Raw genomic sequence first — 20,586 nt, 5'->3', positions numbered from 1 at the left:
ATCAGAAAATCATGAAGGAGAATGTCCGCCCGTCAGTTCATGACTTAAAGCTCAAATGCGGTTGGGTTATGCAGCAGCACAATGAACCGACGCACTCAAGCAAGTCCGCCTCTGAATGGCTCAAAAGAAACAGAATGAAGGTTTTGGAGTGGCAAAAAACCTGGCAAAAACCTGTAGTGGCAAAAAAGTACTGACTGGAATCCCATTGAGATGCTGTGGCAAGACCTAAAATGGGCAGTTCATGCTCAAACATTCCAATGTAGCCAAATTAAAAGAATTCTGCAAAGAAGAGTGGGCAGAATTCCTCCACAGCGATGTAAAAGACTTATCGCAAGTTATCACAAACGTTTGATTGCAGCAATTACTTTTTCACATGGGTGATATCGTTTTGAATAAACCTTTATCCTCAATAAATGGAATGATCATTTAACCCCTTCCCGCTTTGGCCACTTTTGACCTTCCTGACAGAGCCTCATTTTTAAAATCTGACGTGTCACTTTATGTGGTAATAACTCCGGAATGCTTTTACCTATCCAAGTGATTCTGAGATTTGTTTTCTCGTGACACATTGGACTTTGCTCGATACATTCAGTATTTAATTGTGAAAACACCAAATTTTAGTGAAAAATTGCAAAAATTTTAATTTTTCTAAATTTAAATGTATCTGCTTGTAAGACAGGCAGTTATACCACACAAAAGTTGCTCATTAACATCCCCCATATGTCTACTTTATGTTGGCATCGTTTTTTGAACATTCCTTTATTTTTCTAGGACGTTACAAGGCTTAGAACTTTAGCTGCAATTTCTCAGATTTTCAAGAAAATTTCAAAAGGCTATTTTTACAGGGGCCAGTTCAGTTGTGAAGTGGCTTTGAGGGCCTTATATATTAGAAACCCCCAATAAGTCACCCCATTTAACCCCTTAATGACCGGGCCATTTTGCACGTTAATGACCAAGGATTAGTTTTTGTTTTTTCACGGTCACATTCCAAGAGTCGTAACTATTTTTGTATTCCGTATAAGGGCTTGTTTTTAGCGGGATGAGTTGTATTTTGTAATTGTACCATTTTTAGATGCTTATAATATATCGATTAACTTTTATTAACTTTATTTTAGGAGAGAATTGAAAATAAGCAGCTATTCCAGCATTCATTTTCACGTTATAAATATACGCCGTTTATTATGCAGAGTAAATAACATGTTACCTTTATTCAATGGGTCGGCACGATTACGGGGATACCAAATATGTAAAGGTTTTATATGTTTTCCTACGTTTGCACAATAAAAAGCCTTTTAGAAAAAAATTACTTGTTTTTGCATCGCCGCGTTCCAAGAGCCGTAACTTTTTTATTTTTCCATCGATGTGGTTGTATGTGGGCTTGATTTTTGCGGGCCAATGTGTCGTTTTCATTAGTACTATTTTGGGGTACATAGGACTCATAGATTAATTTTTATTTAATTTTTTATGGGGGGAATGGGAGAAAAGAGAGAATTTTGCCGTTGTTTTTTTTGGACGCCGTTCATCCGGCGGTTTAATGAATGTGTTCATTTTATTGGTCAAGTTGTTACGATCGCGGGGATACCATATATGTGTATGCGTTATTTGTTTTGACACTTTTACTAAATAAAACCACTTTTTGGGCAAAAAAAGTAGTTTTATTTGATTTTCACTTTAATTATTATTATTTTTTTTTTCACCAACTTTATTTAACTGATTGCCCTTTTTTTTTTATAGTCCCACCCGGGGACTTCACTATGCGATGTGCCGATCGCATATATAATGCTTTGGTATACTTAGTATACCGAAGCATTATTGCCTGTCAGTGTAAAACTGACAGGCAACCTGTTAGGTCATGCCTCTGGCATCGCCTAACAGGCAGATGCTGAAGGCAGACCTGGGGGTCTTTGTTAGACCCCCGCTGCCATGGAAACCCGACGGCGACCCGCGATTTGTTTGCGGGGGCGCCGATGGGGTGACAGAGGGAGCTCCCTCCCTCTGTCAAACATATTAGATGCCGCTGTCACTATTGACAGCGGCATTTAATGGGTTAAACTGCCGGAATCGGGGCGTGCTTCGATTCCGGCAGTTGCAGCAGGAGCCAGGCTGTGTATAACAGCAGTGCTCCTGCCGCTGATCGCGTGGGTACAGTGGCAGTACCCGCGCCATGACAGGACGGATATATCCGTCCTCCTGCGCGAACTAGCAGCTGCTGAGGACGGATATATCCGTCCTTCGGCGTTAAGAGGTTAAAAAAACCTCACCCTCAAAGTATTCAAAACATAATTTAGAATGTTTCTTAACCCCTTAGACATTTCACAGGAATTCAAGCAAAGTAGAGGTGAAATTTACAAATTCCATTTTTTTTTTTGCAGAAATTCCTTTTTTATTTATTTTTTTAACTCGTTTTATTGAAAAAGTACAATACAAATGTCTTTAGCACAAAGCAAAAATAATATACAGTTTGGCAGTATCATCAATATGTGTACGTGCCAAATGGGCACAACATGTTAGGTCACATGGTAATATCCACACTTTCACAGTAAATTAAACAGCATATAGGAATACAGGTTTCAGTATATACAATACAAAAAGACAATAATATTAAACACAGGCTACTGATCAATGTCTCAGCATTTGGTCTCTCAAATCAGTAAATCTATGTGGAGTATACTGAGTGCATGGCGAATCACACCATATCTTCCATATCTTATAAAACTTATTTACACACCCTCGTTTTTTATAGAGTACTCGCTCATAAGGAATTATGGAGTTAATCAGTGACTTCCATTTGGAAACCCTAGGGGGCCTCTGATCCATCCACCTAAGTGCAATGGTTTTCCGTGCCATAAATAATATTTCCTGAAGGAGAATTCTCATATAATAGGGCCACTGATCCTCAGACAACACCCCAAATAAACATACCTTAGGAGAAAGAGGGACCGGCTGCTGCACTACCTCCGCAAACACTTCCCCCCCCCAAAAGGAAGAAACAATTGGGCATGCCCACATCATATGCCAAAAGTCAGATCTAGGAAAACGACATCTATGACATTCAGTACTAGGATATCTACCCATTTTATACATTCTAACTGGAGTAAGATAACTCTGATGGACTATAGACATTTGAATCCTCTTATTATTTGCAGCCGGTGATACAGAAAGCGGAGAAGAGAGTATTTCCTCCCATTCCTCCCCCGTTAGATCCATTATCAACCCCTCCCACCTATCCTTCACCGGCAATGAAACACTAGCCAGTTTAGCTTGTATAAGAGAAGTGTAAATGGCAGAAATCAAGCCCCGCGGAACCTGGGATTTAAAAACACCTATCAACGGAAATTGTGTGAATATACTCTCTGACCTTGGATATTGACTTGCAAGAGCATGTCGCAATTGCAAATATCTATAAAAACACTCTCTAGGAAGCTGAAAATCATCCTGCATCTGTGTAAAAGACTTAAAAGTATTATTAATATAAACGTCTCCTATAATGCGTACCCCAAATCCAGTCCAAAAGTAGGAGCTAATCCCTCCAACAAGTGAGGAAGAAGAGGGTTATACCATAACGGAATGTCCACCTGCACATCCGAATAAGCATAGAACTGTTTTTCAGCCGTCCAGACCTGCAACGCCACCCTATGCATGGGCAGCAGATCTTTAAGTTGTCCTGGAGGACTTTCCAAAACCAGCCACAAATGTGAAAGGTGTAAATAGGTAGCTAAATGTTGTTCTCTATTTGGTAAAAAGGGTATGACCGATCCATAGCTGCAAATATCTCAACTGAACTTCCAAATAACATGTACAAATCTGGCAGAGCCACCCCTCCCATGTGTTTAGGTCGCTGCAAAGTAGAGAGACTAAGTTTAGATCTATTGGATCCCCAAACAAATGCTGGGAATAAAGCATGAAGCGTTTTAAAAAAGGATTTATATACCGGCGTAGCCGCATGCTCAAGAACATAAAGACACTTTGGAAGAACAACCAATTTAATAAGATTTATTCGGCCCATCGCTGCCAAAGGAAGCGTACTCCGCACTCTAAATTTAAGCCTAATATAATCCAACAAAGGCATGACATTAGTTGCACGGTCCTCTCTGTGATCCCTGTTAATAATAATACCTAAATATTTAAATGAAGACACCACACGCAAACCAAATTCAGCCTCCGACCATCCCACCCCCCTCAAAGGCATAAAAAAAAGACTTGCTCCAATTAACCCCTTAATGACCGGGCCTCAAAAGACCTAAATGACCAGCTAAATTTTTCTGTTTTTGCCTCTCTGCGTTTCAGCAGCCATAACTTTTTTATTTTTTCATTGACGTGGCTGTATGATGCCTTGTTTTATGCGAGAGAAATAGTATTTTATTTTTCCCACAGTTTGGGGGTAAAAAATTTTTTTTTTTACGGCGTGAATATAGGAAAAAGCGATTCTCGGAATAGTTTTTTTGGGTTTATTTGTTTATATGGGAGTACATTGAGCATAACGAGGGAATGAGATGATCAGAATAACGAAGGTATACTTCCAGAGGGATTCCATCCTTACTTTTTGACCTATCTTTCAGAGCCTGTAATATCTCATCAATGGTTATATCTAATTCCAAAGCTCCCCTACCTGACTCATCAAGCTGTGGGAATATCAGGTTATCCATATAGTACATAAAAGCACTCCATTCATATGAGGACTGGGAGAAATATAAATTCCTATAAAATTGAACAAATCGAGCAGCTATTCTCGGAGTGTCAGTCAAATCACCCCCCGGGCCATCCTTAAAGAGGCTCTGTCACCAGATTTTGCAACCCCTATCTGATATTGCAGCAGATCGGCGCTGCAATGTAGATTACAGTAACGTTTTTATTTTTAAAAAACGAGCATTTTTGGCCAAGTTATGACCATTTTTGTATTTATGCAAATGAGGCTTGCAAAAGTACAACTGGGCGTGTTGAAAAGTAAAAGTACAACTGGGCGTGTATTATGTGCGTACATCGGGGCGTGTTTACTACTTTTACTAGCTGGGCGTTCTGACGAGAAGTATCATCCACTTCTCTTCAGAACGCCCAGCTTCTGGCAGTGCAGATCTGTGACGTCACTCACAGGTCCTGCATCGTGTCGGCACCAGAGGCTACAGTTGATTCTGCAGCAGCATCAGCATTTGCAGGTAAGTAGCTACATCGACTTACCTGCAAACGCCGATGCTGCTGCAGAATCATCTGTAGCCTCTGGTGCCGACATGATGCAGGACCTGTGAGTGACGTCACAGCGTGATCTCTGGAGAACACGGCTGTGTCTGCACTGCCAGAAGCTGGGCGTTGTGAAGAGAAGTGGATGACACTTCTATACACAACGCCCAGCTAATAAAAGTAGTAAACACGCCCCGATGTACGCACATAATACACGCCCAGTTGTACTTTTACTTTTCAACACGCCCAGTTGTACTTTTGCAAGCCTCATTTGCATAAATACAAAAATGGTCATAACTTGGCCAAAAATGCTCGTTTTAAAAAAATAAAAACGTTACTGTAATCTACATTGCAGCGCCGATCTGCTGCAATAGCAGATAGGGGTTGCAAAATCTGGTGACAGAGCCTCTTTAATCCTCAATATAGCCGAACTTTGGGAATTGCGGTGTATTAAGTGCGCTAACAGTTTGCTAGACTGATTACCAAACTCATAATATGTTTGTCAAGCAAAAAACACTTTCCTGTCCGCTTTTTCTTACAATAGTAATAAATACTGATGTCCCACTTGTAACCAAGTATGTTTATTGGCGTCCGAGGGGTTCGCTATATACCGATCCTCCAAAATGTTACATTGTTTCGCCAGATGTCCTTCCTCCCTAGAAGCCTCGCGCTTTAAATATGAAATTGTAGATCTCAAGCAACCCCTCAAATAGGCCTTCAAAGTATCCCAGAGGATATTCAAATCCTCAACCGAGCCATTAGTCTCCTGAAAAACCGTCAACTGATCCAGGGGCCCTATTAAAGTAAGCCAAAATGTATGAATTTTCCAATTACTAGGTCTCAAGGAGAAAAACGCAATACAACTGAAGAATGGTCCGACAACCCTCTATTTTCCCGTTACCATAGGTACCATGAGGGAACTACCAAATATATAGTCTATACGGGATAAAGAGTTTCTACCAAGAGAATGACAAGAATACACGTTCACATTCGGATGTTTATACCTAAAAATGTCCATCCACCCCATTTCAATAAACAACGAACTCAACATGGACGTTGCCAGTAAAACAGAACCAAGTCCTAACCCCCCCCCCCCCAAGTCTATCAAGACTAGGATCTAAGACCAAATTAAAATCACCCATACCTAGTACCATAGCATATGGATATGCTGCTGCAAAAGTGGCAGCTGCATGCAGTACCTGCACATTTGCCAGAGGTGGAACATACATTCCCAATATAACAAAAGGTATAGTGTCAATGTATGCATATATAAACACATATCTGCCCTCCTTATCCACACTCATTTTGACTACTTCCCATCGTAAGAATTTGTGTACTAACAAAGAAACCCCGCGGGAATAAGATGTGTGAAATGAGTGACCGGACCATTGAACCCATGGTCTGTGTAAAAGCCTAACTTTATCAGATACTAGATTTGTCTATTGCAAGCATAAAATAAAAGGGTTACATTTACGGATACAAGTAAACAATGCCGCCCTTTTCCGCGGATTACCCAAACCCCTGACATTCCATGACATAACCAGTATAGAAGTCATCATTCATTGAGAAATCTGGAATTGCATTGGATAAAGTTAATCCCACAACCCCGAAATATTACAAGTACACAAGGACACCAATGACCGACTTCACATGTTGTTGTACTGTATAATCTTGCAGACATTTGTACTCCTATATAAGCATAGTGTCGCCTACAATAGGCAGCGAAAATGTAAAAGACAAAACTAACATAAAAACAGTGAAATTAATCGGCAATTCAAGATGACATATAGGCCATTACCGATACATGCCCATTCCTGTGGCACTAAAGAGTAACGGGGAAGACCCCGTGACATTTGTCAATAGAAAATACCCTTCATAAGATACAGCAAAATATGGGCGTCACTCAAGGTCCCGTGGAAAAGCAATAGTGGAACATACAGAGCTAAGCAACTATACAGTAACGTCATTCAGCAAAACATTGCACATCATATAGTTACTGAAGATGGCCAACATCCAGGCGATCCACATCCAAAGGTCAAATCGAATCTTCCCAGTCTGTCGCGGTGCAGGATATAATCCACACGTGACGGTAAATCCAGAATGATGCAGTCCTACCAAGCAAAAAGTCAGTCACAAAAGAATGTAAAGCATATATATCTCGCAAGATATAATTTGAAGCCATTTCCAAACGACCGATCCAATATACGCTGAAAGGGAAAATAACGGTCCGTTCGATTTCTCCCAAATCGGCCGTGGTGTAGGATATAATCCACAAATGACGATAAATCCAGAATGTTGCAGTCCTGCTGAAAGGAAAAACAATGGTCAAATAGAATTCTCCCAAATCGGTCGCGGTGCAGGATATAATCCACAAGTGACGGTAAATCCAGAATGTTGCCGTCCTGTTGAAAGGAATAATCAAGGACGTCGAGGTGGTCGTCTACCTCTCACCCAGTCATCAGCCTCAAGTGGGGAGTTGAAGAAGATGGAGCGATCATTATCCACCACCCTCAGCCTCGCAGGGTACGCCATCAAATATGGTATATTCAAATCTCTCAAACGCCTCTTCACAGCCATAAACGTCGCTCTACGTTTCTGAAGATCAGCCAAGAAATCCGGAAAAATCAAAATAGCAGCTCCATTATAAGTAATTTCCTGTAGTCTACAAGCTTGACGAAGAATCCCATCTCTATCATTGCAATTGAGCAAACGAGCTAGCATCAGTCTGGGGGGGGGGGCACCCAGTGGAGGTGGTCTGGCAGGGACCCTATGCGCCCTCTCTGCAGCAAAGGCCTGGGAATAAGGCGCATCAGGCAATAAGTCCTTTAGCCATTTAAGAACAAAATCACCTGGGTCCTGACCGTCCGTCTTCTCAGGCATACCAATTATCCGGATATTATTCCGGCGTAGCCGGTTCTCAAGGTCATCGTTTTTTTGTTTCAAAAGCTCAGCCGCTGATTCCAGATCAGCAAGAGCACATGACATGGCTGCCGTCCGATCCTCCACACCAGACACCCTATCCTCCACATGCGTCATTCGTTCCCTTAAGGCCTGCATATCTTGCCAAATAAGGCCAATATCAATCTTCACCTCCTCCAACTTGCCTGTCAAAGAAGTTTTACAAGCTGAGGTGGCCGCCAATAGTTTATTCGTCACTTCTGTCAAAGTAGGTTCTGGCTCCCGATTCTTCGATAGCAGATAAGGAGGCTGTCCCTCCAGATGACACACTGCCCTTAGAGCACTGCGGCTGAGAAGCACGGCCGCCATCTTAACTGTCTCCCCTCGCAAATCCTTGCAGCTTTTCCGCTGCTGTTTGACCTCTAGTGGGACTCATAATGACACTCCGAACTCCCGACAGCTTCCTTGATCTCCTAGATGAAATGTTGAAGGTAAGGATAGAGACCGGATTGGTATGGCACCGGATCACTGTGCAGCTCCTAAGTCATGCGACTGCTCTCGCTGCGCGCCAAGCCACGCCCCCGCAGAAATTCATTTTTAATCCATTTATTTTTTTTGTAACACTGAAAGTTTTACCAGAGAAATGCAACTCCATATTTATTGCCCAGGTTCTGCAGTTTTAGGAAATATCCCACCTGTGGCCCTAGTGTGATAATGGACTGAAGCACCGGCCTCAGAAGCAAAGGAACACCTAGTGGGTTTTGCGCCTCCTTTTTATTAGAATATATTTTAGGCACCATGTAAGTTTTGAAGGGCTCTTGAATTGGAGGGCAGGGCTGCCGATCTGCTGCCAACCACTAAAATGCAGCGATCGCTTTTGATCGCTGCATCTTAGGGGTTAATGGCAGGAATCTGAGCTAGCTCCGGTTCCTGCCGTTACAGGTGGATGTCAGCTGTAACATACAGCTGACATCCACCGCTGATCACGCCGGCTCAGCTCCTGAGCCGGCGCCATCTTGTTGATAGCTACGGAATCCTTCTAGCCGGGAGGGGCCTGAAAGGCATACCGGGAGGCTAGTGTTAGGTCTCCGGTTGCCTTTGCAGCCACTGGCACCCCGGCAATTTCATTGCCGGGCTGCCAATGAACTTTAAACCCCTTAAATGCAGCGAACGCTTTTGACTTCTGCATTACCCCAGGGTGTCGGCTGTAACATGCAGCCGAAACCCGGCTTCTGAGCCAGGTGTCCACCATTTGTCATATGGATACTAGCTTTTCATGACGTATCCATACGACAAACGTCGGGAAGAGGTTAAAAGCTGCATTTTGTGTTTACTCGTGTAGTTAGATGTGACAAATTTGTAAAAATAGAAGAAATCTAGGGAGGGCTAAGTAACTTTTCACAGCACTACATTAGTCAGGGTCTAGAAGGAGCATCAATGTCCTGCCCAATATTGGGTTATGTTATGGTGTCCGCCGTCTTGACTGGAGAAATATTGCTGAATATTCTTCCTTTGAAATCTGATAGAACTGCCGACAGAGGCTCCAAACTGAGCTGGAAATTCAGTGTAGTGTCTGTTCTTCTCAGTGGTTGGATACGGCCACTGGTAATAGACCAGTACGCTGTGCACTAGTTTGTTTCCTGCCTCACCTGTAGTTATATATGTGAGCCCATTCTTCAGTCCTTTTTTTTTTTTTTTTTGTTTGTTTGTTTTTGTTTTTTTTAGTTCTGTTACACAGGTAGTAAATGAAACTGCTTTCTCATTTTTCAGCTTCCTAGAAGTAACTCAGCCCTCCACCTATGAAACGCTTCAGCGACTACGTGCAAAATTTTGATGCCTGCCTCTGAGCCCCTCCCCCATTTCCACTATGCCTGCAGCAACAGTGGACCACAGACAGCGGATTTGCGAAGTCTGGGCCTACAACCTGGATGAACAGATGAAGAGAATCCGTCAAGTTATACGCAAGTATAATTATGTTGCAATGGTATGTTTAGGGGTTGTGTATTCCAAAAGTGATTGCTCTAATCTTGCTGTTGTGAAAATATCAATTGAAATAGTTCATGAGCTAAGGATTACAATTACGAATCTTGAGCCTTCTTGTATATTTCCTATGTATACCATCTTCTTATGAAGATATATAACCTGTATGTTTTTTTTTTTAAGTGGACAACAATGGCAGTATACACAGATCAGCCATAACATTAAAACCCCTGAGAGGTAAAGTGAATAACATTGATTATCTCATGATGCCCGACAAGGGGTGGGATGTATTGGGATATGTTCACACGGAGTAAATTTTGCAGCAGAATCCGGACACTTCTTTTTCTCTCTAGCTGATTTTTTTTCAGCGAGCAGGACAAAGAAGCGTCCTGCTCGATCTTCGTGCGGATTCAGCACGAACCTCCCATAGATGTAAATTGGAGGGAGGAATCTTACTGCCGACGGCAGGAATAGTTCTGCAGCGGATTTTGCGGTGGGACCCGCCACACAAAATCCACCGTGTAAACTAGCCCTTATGCAGCAGATGAACAGTTAATTCTTGGAGTTAAAGAGGCTCTGTCACCAGATTTTGCAACCCCTATCTGCTATTGCAGCAGATAGGCGCTGCAATGTAGATTACAGTAACGTTTTTATTTTAAAAAAACGAGCATTTTTGGCCAAGTTATGACCATTTTTGTAGTTATGCAAATGAGGCTTGCAAAAGTCCAAGTGGGTGTGTTTAAAAGTACAAGTCCAAGTGGGTGTGTATTATGTGCGTACATCGGGGCGTTTTTAATACTTTCACTAGCTGGGCGCTCTGATGAGAAGTAACATCCTCTTCTCTTCAGAACGCCCAGCTTGTGACAGTGCAGATCTGTGACGTCACTCACAGGTCCTGCATCGTGACGGCCACATCGGCAGCAGAGGCTACAGTTGATTCTGCAGCAGCATCAGCGTTTGCAGGTAAGATCGACTTACCTGCAAACGCTGATGCTGCTGCAGAATCAACTGTAGCCTCTGGTGCCGATGTGGCCGTCACGATGCAGGACCTGTGAGTGACGTCACAGATCTGCACTGTCACAAGCTGGGCGTTCTGAAGAGAAGAGGATGTTACTTCTCATCAGAGCGCCCAGCTAGTGAAAGTATTAAAAACGCCCCGATGTACGCACATAATACACACCCACTTGGACTTGTACTTTTAAACACACCCACTTGGACTTTTGCAAGCCTCATTTGCATAACTACAAAAATGGTCATAACTTGGCCAAAAATGCTCGTTTTTTTAAAATAAAAACGTTACTGTAATCTACATTGCAGCGCCTATCTGCTGCAATAGCAGATAGGGGTTGCAAAATCTGGTGACAGAGCCTCTTTAATGTGTTTTTTATCAAGAGAAATAAGCAAGTGTAAGGATCTGAGCGACTTTGAAAAGGGCTAAATAGTGATTTCTAGATGAGTGGGTCAGAGCATCTCCAAAATGGCAAGTCTTGTGGAGTGTTCCCAGTATGCAGCGGTTAGTATCTACCAAAAGTGGTCAGAGGAAGGACAACCGTGAACCGGCCACAGGTTCATGGGCGCCTAAGGCACATTGATGCACGAGGGGAGCGAAGGCTAGCTTGTCTGATACAATTCAACAGAAGAGCTACTGTAGCACAAATTGCTGAAAAAGTAAATGTTGACTATGATACACTGTGTGTTCTGGCACCTTTCTATCGTAGCTTGCTGCATTTGGGGCTACGTAGCCACAGACTGGCCAACGTGCCCATATTGACCCCTGTCCGCAGCTGAAGGAACCTGCAATGCTCACGTAAGCATCAGAACAGGGCCATGAAGCAATGAATGAAGGTGGCCTGGTTTGATGGATCCCGTTTTCTTTTACATCATGTGGATGGCCAGGTTCATGTGTGTCGCTTGCCTGGGGAAGTGATGGCACCAAGATGCACTATGGGAAGAATGCCAGCCAGTGGAGGCTGTTTGATGCTCTCGGCAATATTCTGCTGGGAAACATTAGGTCTGGCACTCACGTGGATATTACTTTGACACGTACCACCTTCCAAACTATTGTTCCAGACCAAATACACCTTTCAAGAAAGCTGGAGTTCTTAATGGCCGTGACCTTTCAGCAGGATAATGTGCCCTGCCACACCGCAAAAATTGTTCAGAAATGGTTTGAGGAACACAACAAAGAGTTCAAGGCCTCAAAGTTTCCTAGATCTCAATCCAACGGAGCATCTGTGGGATGTGCTGGAAAATAAGTCTGATCCATGGCGCCCCCGACCTCACAACTTACAGCACTTATAGCATCTGCTGCTTACGTCTTGGTGCCAGAGACCAAGGGACACCTTCAGAAGTCTTGTGGAAATCATGCCTCGACGGGTCAGAGCTGTTTTGGTGCCACAAGAGGGGACCTACACATATTAGGCAAGGAGTTTTATTGTTCTAGCTGATAGTAGTAATTGATACTAAGTTCTACTTCTGTTACCTACTTATTGCTGAAATTATAATGTCAGATTACACTCGTATCTCTGACTGCCAAAAGCATGGATTCTATATATAATTTGTGAGTAAGCTTGGCCTGACATATTTCTTTATCTGATATAAAGCAACAGCTAAGGTTAAAGTGAACAGCAACCCATCAGATAAAGAACATGTTTTCATGATGTATTTTCCTGTGTAAAAAAGTTCTTCCTACTAAAAATAGATATTCTATAAAAAGTTGATTTTAGGGAGTCATCCTTCCGATACTCCCACCAATCCAGGGAAGGGGAGGGGGTATTTGTTCTCTGTATAAGTGGGGAAGTAGTCTTCTGTGCAGTCTGTTTTAATTGAAGTAATCTCAGGATTGTGAAAGTTCCTGTGATGAGACCCCACTGAGGAGACTTAGCCCTTATGCACACGACAGGGTTTCCCGGCTGTGTGACGGCCGTTCAAAAAACGTCCGTCACACGGCTGCAGTAGGAACCATAGACCCCAAATGGGGCTATTCACACAACCGATTTTTTGATGGCCCGGGAAACCCGGCCGTCAAAAAAAAATGGGACATGCCCTATTTTCGGCCTTTCTCCCGGCTGCCCGGCTCCTGTAGAAGTCTATGGGGCCCGGGAAATACATGGCCATCGCTTGAATGTGCTCCAAGTGACGGCCGTGTCTTCCGTCGCTCGCTCTCTCTCCTTCTCCTCACAATGCGAAGTGCATGTGAGGAGGAGGGTATTTTTTTGCTGCCTGTAGGAACGGAATCCCCAATCCCCGGCCATAGCTTCGGCAACGCTGTGGCCGGGGATTGGGGATTCCGCTCCAGCAGAAGTCCCTGACTTCACTGTGTCCATATATGGACACAGTGACGTCAAGGACTTCTGAAGCGGAATCCTCACCACTGTGGCCGGGGATTCCGAACAAGGAGAAGTCCCTCACTTCACTGTTCATATATGGACAGTGAAGTGAGGGACTTCTCCTGGAGCCGTACTCTACAGGAAAGTAGGGGGGTGCCATCTATGGGGGGTGACTATGTACAAGGGGGCTGTGTGGCATTACCTACACGGGGGTCTGTGTGGCACTACCTAAAAGGGGGTCTGTGTGGCACTACCTACAAGTGGGGCTGTGTGGCACTACCTACAGGAGGGCTGTGGCAGTATCTACAGAGGGATGTGTGTGGCAAAAAATTTACAAATTAAATTCATCCGATTTTAAAACGGACAGGGAAAAAAACTGATGCAAAACAGGTCAAAATAGGCCGTTAAAAACGGCAACACGGCCCGGAACGGATGCAAAACGGCTGGGTAAAATGGCCCTGAGCGGCCGTTTTTATTGGCCGACACTCGGACCCTGTCATGTGAATAAGGCCTTAGCCCTTATTCACACGACACGGTTTCCCCGGCCGGGTGACGGCCGTCCATAAAACGTCCGTCACACGGCTGCAGTAGGAACAATAGACCCCTAATGGGGCTATTCCGGGAAACCTGGCCGTCAAAAAGTGGGACATGCCGTTTACCCGGCCGCCCGGCTCCCATAGAAGTCTATGGGGCCGGGTAATACACAGCCATCACGAGAATGTGTCTCGAGTGACGGCCATGTCGTCCGTCGCTCGTGCTCTCTCTCCTCCTCCTCCTCCTCACAGTGCAGAGTGCATGTGAGGAGGAGGAGGGTCTTTTTTTGCTCCCTGTGGGAGTCGGAATCCCCAATCTCTGGCTGGGGATTCCGCTACAGGAGGAGTGAGTGAGTGACTACACTGTCCATATATGGACACTGTGACGTCACTCACTTCTGAAGCGGAATCCCCGACCCTGTGGCCGGGGATTCCGCTTCAGAAGAAGTGAGTGTCCACACTGTCCATATATGGACACAGTGACGTCACTCACTTCTGAAGCGGAATCCCCGACCCTGTGGTCGGGGATTCCTCTCCAGGAGAAGTCAGTGACTACACTGTCCATATATGGACATTGAAGTCAGTGACTTCTCCTGGAAGGGGGGAGGGGGGGGTGGGTGCAACCTACAGGGGGCTGTGTGGCATTACCTACCGTGGGCTGGGTTGCATTACCTGCCGGGGGCTGGGTGGCATTACCTGCCGGGGGCTGGGTGGCATTACCTGCCGGGGGCTGGGTGGCATTACCTGCCGGGGGCTGGGTGGCATTACCTGCCGGGGGCTGGGTGGCATTACCTGCCGTGGGCTGGGTGGCATTACCTGCCGTGGGCTGGGTGGCATTACCTGCCGTGGGCTGGGTGGCATTACCTGCCGGGGGCTGGGTGGCATTACCTGCCGGGGGCTGGGTGGCATTACCTGCCGGGGGCTGGGTGGCATTACCTGCAGGGGGCTGGGTGGCATTACCTACCAGGGGGCTGGGTGGCATTACCTACCAGGGGGGCTGTGGCATTATCTACAGAGGGCTGTGTGTGGCAACAAATTTAAATGAAATTCATCCGATTTTAAAACGGACAGGGAAAAAAACGTGTACAAAATGGGTCAAAATCGGCCATTAAAAACGGCAACACGGCCCGGAACGTAATCGAAACGGTCGGGAAAAACGGCCCAAAACGGACGTTTTTATCGGCTGACACTCGGACCCTGTCGTGTGAATAAGGCCTTAGCCCTTATTCACACGACAGGGTTTCCCGGCTGGGTGACGGCCGTTCATAAATCGGCCGTCACCCGGCTGCATTAGGAACAATAGACCCCTAATGGGGCTATTCACACGACCGATTTTTTGACGGCTCGGGAAACCTGGCCGTCAAAAAATGGGACATGCCCTATTTCCGGCCGTTTACCCGGCCGCCCGGCTCCCATAGAAGTCTATGGGGCCGGGTAATACACGGCCATCACCGGAATGTGTCCCGAGTGATGGCCATGTATTCCGTCGCTCGGGTGCTCTCTCTCCTCCTCTTCACAGTGCAGAGTGCATGTGAGGAGGAGGAGGGTCTTTTTCTGCTCCCTGTAGGAGTCTGAATCCCCAATCCCCGGCCGGGGATTGGGGATTCCGCTACAGGAGTAGTGCGTGACTACACTGTCCATATATGGACACAGCGAAGTCACTCACTTCTGCAACGGAATCCCCGACTCTATGGCCGGGGATTCCGCTACAGGAGAAATGCGTGACTACACTGTCCATATATGGACACAGCGAAGTCACTCACTTCTGAAGCGGAATTCCCGACCTGTGGCAGGGAATTACTCTCCAGGAGAAGTCAGTGACTACACTGTCCATATATGGACATTGAAGTCAGTGACTTCTCCTGTAATGTGGGGGGGGGGGATGGGTGCAACCTACAGGGGGCTGTGTGGCATCACCTACAGGGCACTTGGTGGCATCACCTACAGGGGGCTGTGTGGCATCACCTACAGGGGGCTGGGTGACATCACCTGCAGGGGGCTGGGTGGCATCACCTGCAGGGGGCTGGGTGGCATTACCTGCAGGGGGCTGGGTGGCATTACCAACAGGGAGCTGGGTGGCATTATCAACAGGGAGCTGGGTGGCATTACCTACAAGGGGCAGGGTGGCATTACCTACAAGGGGCAGGGTGGCATTACCAACAGGGAGCTGGGTGGCATTACCTACAAGGGGCAGAGTGGAATTACCTACAAGGGGCAGGGTGGCATTACCTAAAGGGGGCAGGGTGGCAAAACCTACAGGGGGAAGGACGGCATTACCTGCAGGAGGCTGGGTGGCGTTACCTACAGGGGGCTGGGTGGCGTTACCTACAGGGGGCTGGGTGGCGTTACCTACAGGGGGCTGGGTGGCATTACCTACAAAGGGCTGTGTGTGGCAACAAATTTAAATGAAATTCATCCGATTTTAAAACGGACAGGGAAAAAACAGGTCAAAATCGGCAGTTAAAAGCGGCAACACGGCCCGGAACGGATGCAAAACGGATGCAAACCGGCCGACACTAGGACTCTGTGAATGAGGCGTTAGGCCGGTTTCACACGGGCGTATTCGGTCCATAAAATACGGTCCGTATGTCTGCAGTATTTTCTGGAACTAACACAGTTCAGGGTTGCGGGCTCCTAGCATCATATTTATCGATGATGCTAGTAGTTCCTGTCTCCCCCGGGAATACTGTCGCATACTGTGTCATGTTTTCAGTACGGGGGGAGGCAGGGACTCATAGCATCATAGTTATCTATGATGCTAGGAGCCCGCAACCCCGAACTGTGTTCGGTCCAGGAAATACTGCCGACATACAGACCGTATTTTACAAACTGAATACGCCCGTCTGAAAAACCGGCCTTATGCCGTAAAAGTTTTTGATGAGGAAATGTATTTAACAGAAAAATAGGTTAAGAGGTATATGTTCTCTTCAGATTTGTGTTTCCATTATCTTAGGAATTTCAATATTGATGCAATTTTTTACATAGAGATGAAAGGGTTATCTAGTCTTACTGTTTGTAAATAAATCTTGATCGCTGGGTAATGAAAAGCTCTGAAACTTTCTAGCACTTTAAGGGTATGTTCACACGACAGCGTCCGTAATGGCTGAAATTACGGTCATGTTTTCAGGAGAAAACATCCCCGTAATTTCAGCCGTAACGGCATGTGCAGGCGCTTGAACGCCGCGTCCATTACGGACGTAATTGGCGCTGCTTTTCATTGGAGTCAATGAATAACGGCTCCAATTACGCCCCAAGAAGTGACAGGTCACTTTGACGCGGGCGTCTATTTACGCGCCGTCTTTTGACAGCGGCGCGTAAATATACGCCTCGTGTGAACAGACAAACGTCAGCCCATTGCTTTCAATGGGCAGATGTTTGTCAACGCATTCAAGCCGTAATTTCGGACGTAATTCGGGGGTTAATACGCCCGATTTACGTCCGTAATTAGTGTGTGTGAACATACCCTAACACATAACATCCCCATCTAATTCTGCTCACACAGCTTCTGGGTTTGTTACAATTTGCAGTGTAGGCCAACATCTGGCAGAGCAAATGTTGTGGATTCCAGACTGACATCTCTTACCTACACAGCACTGTGAGAGCTGTATCAGGCCCTGTTCACACAGAGTATTTTGACAAGTTTTTTGGCACGGAAGCCGCTCCGCAAAACTCGTCAAAAACCGGCCGGAAATGCCTCCCATTGATTTTACATGCCCTATCTTCGCGCGGTTATACCTCAGACCTCCCATTGATATCAATGGGAGGCAGAGAAACCGTATTTCGCTGCATTTTTTTGCCCGTAGCACCCAATGGGCGCGAGCGAAAAAGCGCAGCGAAAAACGCCACGAAAATCGCGGCAAACTTCGTGCAGGAAGATTAAAATCTGCCTCAAAATCCCAAACTGTATTTTGAGGCAGAATTTTCCTCCTGCAACAAACTCTGTGTGAACACAGCCTTAGGACAGGACAATTTTAAAAGGGTTTTTCGACTTCTGTAAATAAAGCTTAATCACTGTATCAATGAAATGTTACATAGTTACATAGTTACATAGTTAGTACGGCTGAAAAAAGACACATGTCCATCAAGTTCAATCAAGGGACGGGAAAAGGGAAGGAAAAATTTCTACACATAGGAGTTAATACTTTTTTGTTCTAGGAAATTATCTAAGCCTTTTTTAAAGCCATCTACTGTCCCTGCTGTGACCAGCTCCTGCGGTAGGCTATTCCATAGATTCACAGTTCTCACTGTAAAGAAGGCTTGTCGCCTCTGCAGGTTGAACCTTTTTTTCTCCAGACGGAGGGAGTGCCCCCTTGTTTTTTGAGGGGGTTTTACAAGGAACAGGATTTCACCATATTTTTTGTATGTGCCATTAATATATTTATATAAGTTAATCATGTCCCCCCTTAGTCGTCTTTTTTCAAGGCTAAATAGGTTTAATTCTTTTAATCTTTCCTCATAACTTAAATTCTCCATGCCCCTAATTAGCTTAGTTGCTCTTCTTTGTATTTTTTCCATCTCCAGGGTATCCTTTCTATGAACTGGAGCCCAGAACTGAACTGCATATTCTAGATGAGGCCTCACTAATGCTTTGTAAAGTGGTAATATTACATCCCTGTCCCGTGAGTCCATGCCTCTTTTGATACACGACAATATTTTGCTGGCCTTTGAAGCAGCTGATTGACACTGCATGCTGTTATTGAGTTTATGATTTACAAGTACACCCAGATCCTTCTCAACAAGTGAATCCGCCAGTGTAGCTCCCCCTAGGACATATGATGCATGCAGGTTGTTGGTACCCAGATGCATAACTTTACATTTATCTGCATTAAACTTCATCTGCCAAGTGGACGCCCAAACACTTAGTTTGTTTAAATCTGCCTGCAATTCATGAACATCTTCCATAGTCCACTCTTAGCTATATTACATAGCTTGGTGTCATCTGCAAAAATAGAAATAGTGCTATTAATCCCATCCTCTATATCATTAATAAATAAGTTGAATAATAGTGGTCCCAGCACTGAACCCTGGGGTACACCACTTATAACTGGGGACCATTCAGAGTAGGAATCATTGACCACAACTCTCTGGATACGGTCCTTGAGCTAATTCTCAATCCAATTACAAACTATATTTTCTAAACCTATAGTCCTTAATTTACCCATTAGGCGTCTATGGGGGACAGTGTCGAATGCCTTTGCAAAGTCCAAAAACACTAAATCCACAGCGGCCCCTCTGTCTAGGCTTCTGCTTACCTCTTCATAAAAACAGATCAGGTTGGTTTGACAACTTCTGTCCTTAGTAAAACCGTGCTGGCTGTCACTTATAATACTATTTTTTGTCACATAATCCTGTATATAGTCCCTCAATAGCCCCTCAAACATTTTCCCCACGATGGATGTTAAGCTTACTGGTCTATAATTACCCGGGGAAGACCTAGAGCCCTTTTTGAAAATCGGCACCACATTTGCGCTGCGCCAGTCCCTTGGCACTATACCAGTCACTAGAGATTCTCTGAATATTATGAAAAGGGGGACAGAAATAACTGAACTAAGCTCTTTAAGAATTCTAGGGTGTAACCCATCTGGTCCCGGGGCCTTGTGCACATTTATTTAATTTAATTTAGCTTGGACCATATTTACATTCATCCAATTCAGTATATCAACTGATATATTAACAGCACTGGCACCGGCTACATCAGCTGCTCTTTCTTCAGTTGTATATACAGAGCTAAAAAACCCATTTAGTAACTCTGCCTTCTCTTGATCCCCTGTGATCAACTCCCCATTACCATTATCTAGGGGTCCTACATGTTCAGACCTTGGCTTTTTAGCATTTATATACTTGAAGAATTTTTTGGGATTTGTTTTACTATCCTTGGCCACCTGCCTTTCATTTTGTATTTTTGCTGAGTTTATTATCTTTTTACAGGTTTTATTAAGCTCTTTATATTTTACAATATACAACTCTCATATACTTGTGTTTTTATTCCTCATTGTTTTCTACACATTTGTTTGCTGTTGTTAAATAAGGACAATCTTATTTACATTGACAGGCAGCAAATCCATACATTCCTAGTCCTGCGCTCTGGTGGTTTGCCTGGGCTGAGAGTAGGGCTATGTATGTACAGTTTTGTCCTACTTCACATCACTCCTTTGCCATACTTTTAGTAGTTCCGCCAGGAAAGCTCCTGACATTAACGCTAAATATGTCCACAGTTTTCCATTTCCAGATGGATGCCAAAAGAGTGTCCTTACTAGATGGAATACGTTAGTATATTGCAAAAAAAAAAAAAAGCATGGAATCTCGACGTAGATTGCATTATTCCATACAACAGTATTCAGAAAAAACGTATACTTTTAGAGGGATTTTCCCAGAATCATAAATTATCATCTATCCATAGGTAATAATTTTCTGATCGCTGGGGACCCTACCGCTTGGATACCCACCAATTGTGAGAATGTGGGTACTGAAGCCCCAGGTCCTCGACTGCACCCCTTGCAGGGAGGAGAAGCTAGAATGGAGCAGAATACGCTTCTCCAGTCACTTTCTTCAAGAATGACAGAAACTTCTGAGCGCTGTACTCGGCTGTCTCCGTCACTCCCATAGACATTGAATGGATTGGCAGCGCGTATGCACGACCACCGCTCCATTCAATGTCCTCCTCACTGCTC

General features: G+C 44.8%; 1 protein-coding gene across 7 annotated transcripts in view; it reads left to right on the top strand.

Moving 5' to 3' along the window:
• CNOT7 (CCR4-NOT transcription complex subunit 7) overlaps positions 1 to 20,586 on the top strand; it is a 76,214-nt gene that overhangs the window by 10,482 nt on the left and 45,146 nt on the right. For 4 of the 7 annotated variants that reach the window (XR_012882772.1, XM_075860125.1, XM_075860124.1 and 1 more), the window contains exon 2: positions 9,844 to 10,057. Coding sequence is in view for 4 of the 7 variants with exons in the window: in XM_075860125.1 (XP_075716240.1) it covers positions 9,941 to 10,057 (117 nt within the window). In the remaining 3 variants the exon portion in view is untranslated. Of the gene's footprint in view, positions 1 to 9,843; positions 10,058 to 20,586 lie in introns of those variants that run through there. The other 3 variants (XM_075860127.1, XM_075860126.1, XM_075860128.1) reach the window with 3 other exon arrangements.

Source organism: Rhinoderma darwinii, chromosome 1, assembly GCF_050947455.1.
Source record: "Rhinoderma darwinii isolate aRhiDar2 chromosome 1, aRhiDar2.hap1, whole genome shotgun sequence".
Lineage (NCBI taxonomy): Eukaryota > Metazoa > Chordata > Amphibia > Anura > Rhinodermatidae > Rhinoderma > Rhinoderma darwinii.
Note: the sequence above shows the minus strand (reverse complement) of the source record. Positions and strands in the feature narration are given on the sequence as shown.